This window comes from Antechinus flavipes, chromosome 1 (assembly GCF_016432865.1).
Source record: "Antechinus flavipes isolate AdamAnt ecotype Samford, QLD, Australia chromosome 1, AdamAnt_v2, whole genome shotgun sequence".
NCBI classification, from domain to species: domain Eukaryota; kingdom Metazoa; phylum Chordata; class Mammalia; order Dasyuromorphia; family Dasyuridae; genus Antechinus; species Antechinus flavipes.
The window spans coordinates 117,589,309-117,595,308 of record NC_067398.1 but is presented as its reverse complement, the minus strand read 5'-3'; the positions used below and the strand labels follow the sequence as shown (position 1 = coordinate 117,595,308).

The window sequence follows — 6,000 nt, the reverse complement described above, 5'->3', positions numbered from 1 at the left end:
GGAAAAATGAAGAAGAGAGAAGTGACAGTGAAGGAAACAGAAAGTAGAAATAGGAGGGAGAAAGAAGTAGATAGAGAAAAGGGGCCAGGAAGAGGAAGAAAATAATTCCAGCCCAAGCTCCTATCTGAGGCTCACTCACAAAGAACTTTAGGCCAGTGGTATAGTAGAAGCAGAGCTAGATTTGGAATTAGTTGACATGGAATTAAATCCTAACTCTAATACTGATGCATGATCTTAGGCAGAGCAATCCAATTTTTAAAGCTTCAGTTTCCTTATCTGCAAAATGATGTTAATGCTTGTTCCAGCTACCTCATAGGAAGGTTATAACAACAGGATTACAATTACAGGATTATAAAAATTCAAATTGTTTTTATCAGCTCAAATCTAGGTTAATGCATTTTCTCTGAAGGAATCTAGGCTACATTCTCTCTTTGACTGGACTGTGTCTGTCCCAAAGGCTAGTAAACAAAATAAGAGTGAAAGAAATGAAGTTGATACAGAGTCCTCCTCCTGTCTAATCTCATTTCTCTTTTGCCAGCCTTGATTTCTTCTCTTGCTGTATTGAGTCCCTGATCAATTCATTTACATTGAGGTGAGAAAGACTGAATATCTTCTGAGACTTTTAAAAGCCTATAGAGAAAAGTGATTGATGTAAAGAAAGAGATCACTAATGGTAGAATTTCAGGCATTGTAAAAAGCAGCATAAGAGAACTTTTGGACAGGGTAACCTTTTCCAATACTTTCAATGTTATGCTGTTCAGGCTGCCCCTTCTCTTAGACCTCTCCCTCTGCTGCCCATGACTACCCCACCCCATCATCTTGACTCTTTTTGATCTGGGACCCTGGTTCAGCCAGCTACAGTCCTGGAAGAAACCCCAAATTGGGAGGAGACCAGTGAGAGATATCCCCTTCTCTATGCCACACCTGACCCTAATGACTTTATAGTATTTGTTCAGGAGGTGAAGTTCGCACGATAAGAAATAGGGGAGGGTCTGGGCCTGAGATAAAAAGGACTTGGCTTTTCACTAAGTTCCCACTATACCAAGATCTGCCAGGTGAGGGGGTAGGGGATGCCTGGTCCTAAACTAGGGAGATGAGTAATGGCTGTAGATTTGTTAGAGCCATGAGTTAGGGTAATGAGGATACCAGAAGGAAGGCAGACTTGAAGGGCTCCAAGTCAGGGTGTGGGGGTGCCAGGGTCTGGGGTAGCTGGTTAGGAAGCCTAGGACTGAATTAGGTAAGCAGGGTGATTGGATCTGATGTTCACTCCTTCCTTCTTGACTCCTAGGATGTTGGCTTTGGTTCTCCTCGCCCTGTTCTGTGTCTCAGCTGAATCTGGTAAGTGATCTATAGGTATAGGATGCCTAATATCAGAGAAGGAACCTGGTACTGTGAGAGGTGTATGGAATAGACATTCAAGCTTGGGTCTGGAGAAGATGCAGATTTATGGAAGAACTCGTAGGGATGGTGACAGAGTCTTGGTGGAATTGCTACTTTCTTTATCTCCTTTATCAATTGTTTTGTCTCCAGTTCAGCCACGATCATCCTCCTACAATGGGGAGTATGGAGGCGGCGGAGGAGAACGCTTCTCCCACTCAGGCAATCAGCTAGATGGCCCCATCACTGCCATCCGAATCCGGGTCAACAAATACTACATTGTTGGGTGAGGATCCCGAGGGGGGCTAGCCCTCACTAGTCATCCCTCTCTTGTTCTTAGATTTCTTCAGTTAATCTTCCACCCTCTCGTTTATCTTTCCTGTTATGTTGTTTTTTTAATAAAGCATCTCCTTTCAGGGACATATTCCAATCATGAGTCCCACTCTACCAAGTCTTGGGGCATAGTCAGATTCCTTGCTTTAGGGTCCTTCATTTTGCTTGTTGCCAATATTTGGGGCATTTATATGTAAATGCCTATCATTGGCTTCTACCAGGTTTGTCTCCTGTGAACCTCTGGAATCTCTATTGCTATATTTTCTACATTGGCACTATTTTCTGCATTAGTTAGTTCTCTAAAGACCGGTAGTTTTATTTTCTTACTTTATTTTCAGCTTTAATCCCTTTTGATTATATTTGAAAGCTTCCAGTCAAAGACCTTACCAGTCCTTATTAGATATTCTTCATCCCTGGCCAAAATCACCATCTTTCATATATTTCAAGCTAGGGTCCAGAAAACAAAGCCTATTGCCTAATATCTTCCAGAAAACAAAGCCTATTGCCCAACATCTTCCTAACCAGTCAGCCAAATGAAAATTAAATATTAGTTAAGGTCCTACTGTATGTCAGATACTGTGCTAAATGCTGGACCAGGTGTTTACTTCCCAGAATGGCCTTTCTCTTCTGAAACTTTTGCCTTTGATTGACGGCACTGAGAGCCTTCAATTTCTTTTCCCAAACTTCATTAACCTTGACAATACTTTGAGATTCCTTTTGGTTGTATCATTGGTGCCCATATGTATCATAAGAAGTAGTTAGCAGTCAGTGGGTTTGAAAAGTCTTTGGAATTTCTCTGTAGACTCCTGAATTCATACCTTGGCTTGTTCTCCTTATTTTTAGTGCCAAGTTAACAAAGAATTGCCTCAAATTTTCATTAGCAAGGAATCAGAAACCAAGATTATTCATTTCTTTCTCCTCCAACCCTAACCTGATGATTTCTCTCCTGATAATATCAGTAGACCCCTCCAAGGAGAGATCCTTGGAAGACAAGCAGCTGCTTCTCCTCAGACAGCACAATGCCCTTCCCATCAGGGGACCCCTCTTTTTTAATGACTTTGCTCCTAATTGTTCAAAGACCTTTTCCCTTTTTCTTCTGCCACTTTCTTCTGCTCTCCTGCTTTCACATACAGATCCCTCTCCTCAGATCTTTTTTCCTTCTTCACTTTCACATTGATTCCCTTCTTTTATTCTGCAAGGAACATTTCATTCGCTGTGATCAACTTCATCTTCTTTTCTTGAATGGGATTTATATAGGTTTGTTGGAGAAGAAAATGGTAAATCATGCCATTATCTTTGAAAACAAAACCCCAAATGGAGTCATAAACTGTCGAACATGACTGAAATGACTAAACAAACAAAATATAGATTTAAAGAGGCAGCTAGTTGATGTAATAGAGGGAGTTCTGGATCTGGAGTCAGGAAAATCTGAGTTCAAATTCTGCCTAAGACACTGTGTGCCTGGGCTAACATTTCTTTGCCTCAGTTTCCTTATCTGTAAAATAAGCACAATAATAGCACTTTCACCTATATTGTGAAGATTAAATGCTATAACATTATTTGAAAGGCTTGACAAACTTTAATATATAAATGTTCTTTCTAGTAAGAAATATTGCTGTCAAGATTTGGGATTCAGAACATCCAGGCTTCAGAACAGAGAAGAGAGGATAAAGTTAGAGGCCTATCAGGGAAATCAATATATAATATTGATATATAAAGTTACATAAATGTTGGCTGTTGTCATAACATAGGACTCTAGATTTAGAGTTTGCCAGCATCTTAGAGGCTATTTGATATTTAACTACTTACAGGTAAAAAGGCTGAGAATCAGAAAACAGCCTCTTTCAGTTGGAAGAAGGGGATGGTTAGATATCATTAGTCCCAACCTCTTCAACTGATAGGAAAACTAAATCTTAGAGAGGTGACCTGCCCCGAGGTCATACAGCTAGTGTGTCACAGAGCTGGGACTGGAACCCAGGGCTCCTAATTAGACCCAATGCTTTTTATCACTTCTGTGAGTTAAATAATGACATCACTCATTCACCCCCTGTGATTGACAGATGAAAGAACTAGGATCAGGAAATACTATGTGGCATAATAGCACCTTCTCCCAGGATTGCTGCAAGGATAAGAAAATATTAGTAAAGAACTTTGCAAACTTTAAGGCACTATTTAGGTGCTTGCTTGTTATTATTAAGGGTATAATATTCTATCTAAATACATATCTCCTCTCTGTCTGGCACAGTGTTTTATAGAGTAGGTGCCTGATAGATGTCTGCCATGTTTACAAAATATAATATTCAGTCTCCCAGCCAGCATATTATTCGGCTCTTCTTGCTGGTAGGACACTAAATACCTCCCTCCTTTTTTCTTTTCTCCTTCCTCCCCCAACCCCAGCCTCCAGGTCCGATACGGCAAGGAATGGAGCAACTATGTTGGGGGTTCTCAGGGTGACCTGGAGGAGATTTTCCTGTACCCCGGGGAGTCAATCATCCAAGTGTCTGGCAAATATAAGTACTACGTTCGGAAGCTGGTCTTTGTGACAGACAAGGGCCGCTACATGCCTTTTGGCAAGGACACGGGCACCAGCTTCAATGCTGCCCCACTGTACCCCAACACCGTTCTGCGATTCTTCAGTGGCCGCTCGGGCTCCCTCATCAATGCAATTGGTCTGCACTGGGATGTTTACCCCAGTGAATGCAGCAGCTGCTAAACATCCAGACGCAGCCGACCCAGGAGCGCCTCTCCTGGACAAAGAAGTCCCTGTCACCCGAGAGCCTCCCCGTCCCCGCCCTCCCTCTACTAACGGGTTCAAATAAAAGGATGTTGCTAAAGCCAGTGTGTGGGAGTGTGCTTCTGTTGTATGTCTCTAACCCAGAGCAAGTGTCCCTATGTTTGTGTCCTTCTTAAAGTGCAATAATTCTTTCTGATATCAGGCCAAAGGACACTTGGAAGTATCTCAAACAGTCTTAACCTCTCTGAGCCGATTTTCTTTTCAATAAAACGAAGATAACATCTCTCTTCATTTTACAAGGTTGTGGTTGGGGTCAGGTGAGATAATTTCTTTCTTTCTTTTTGTTGTTTTTGCTTTTTTACTCAGAATTCAGTTTGACTGTGCTTTTTAAAGTTGTTTAGAAGGCTGTGCTGAGAGAGCACTGGCAAAATGCTTTCTTTACTCTGTTATCTTAGCTCCCACCTCTCCCTTTCCCACCTCTATCCCATTCTCCTTTTTCCCCTGCATTTTCTTCAGTGTCAGTTATGCCTGAAATGCTTTCCCTCCTCATCTCCACCTACCACATTCCCTGGCTTCTTTTGAATCCCAACTAAAATCTCACTTTTTACAGGAATTCTTTTTCAAATCTAGTGCTGCCCCTCTTATATTTATTCTTACTTATGCTTATTTTACATATTTACTTGTTGTTTCCCATTGATTTCAGTCTCCTTGAGGGCAGGCCCTTTTATTTCTTTTTGTATCCTCAGCTTTTAGCACAGTTCCTAGTACCTAGTTGGTGCTTAATAAATTTTTATTGATTGTCCGCCCTCTGGGAAATCTTTTCCTTGGAGCCCAGTGCCTTATCAGAGATTATCCCTAAATGAAGTGGTTCTGAAAATGGAAAAGGACTATTAGATGAACCAATTAGTTGACCTTCTGGCTATACTCTATATGGTCATTAGGAATTTCTGACACTCGGATGCAATCAACCAGTTTTGGCAATAACTAGAGATATCAAAGTGTTGAGGGGTGAGAGATACCCTAACAGCAATGGGGATCCCCAGTCTGGTGTCGCAGGTTTTGCAAAAGAATTCACAGTCCCAATCTTCAAGTGAAGTTTTTGGCAAAATGGGTTTATTACACTGAGAAATTCCCTCAGTGGGTTAATTCCTTATTAGGAATTAGCCGGGATATTTTCTTAAGAGCAAATAAGGACCAACAAGGACCACCTTTTCCCCAAGAATGAAGGGATAGAAGTGTTTACCAAACCTGTAATCTTGTTATAGAGGTTGATTGGTATAGAGGAAGTACCTTCCTTCAGTTCCTTTCCAAGAATCCTGCTTCCCCACTCTTTACTACTCTCCTCCTCATCCTAAGACATGTTTGTTTAGTTTTTTCCCCTTGCTTGTTCAACCTTGAGATGGATTGCCAGATAATAGAGATTCAAATCCCACTTCTAACATTTACTATTTGTGTGACCATGAGCAAGTCACCTAAACTAGAGATTCATTTTCCTCTTATGAAGAATGAAAATAATCCTGCCCATTGTAGTATCACAGAAGATTGGGATAATGTTT

The 6,000-nt window shown here is 41.2% G+C and overlaps 1 protein-coding gene across 1 annotated transcript; it reads left to right on the top strand.

Annotated features, from left to right (window-relative positions):
• Positions 1–1,037: 1,037 nt before the first annotated feature.
• ZG16 (zymogen granule protein 16) lies at positions 1,038–4,544 on the top strand. Its single transcript, XM_051989455.1, has 4 exons — positions 1,038–1,055; positions 1,289–1,338; positions 1,531–1,663; positions 4,108–4,544. The coding sequence occupies exons 2-4, from the start codon at positions 1,290–1,292 to the stop codon at positions 4,421–4,423; spliced, it is 498 nt and encodes a 165-aa protein (XP_051845415.1). The 5' UTR covers positions 1,038–1,055; position 1,289; the 3' UTR covers positions 4,424–4,544.
• The last annotated feature ends 1,456 nt before the right edge of the window (positions 4,545–6,000 follow it).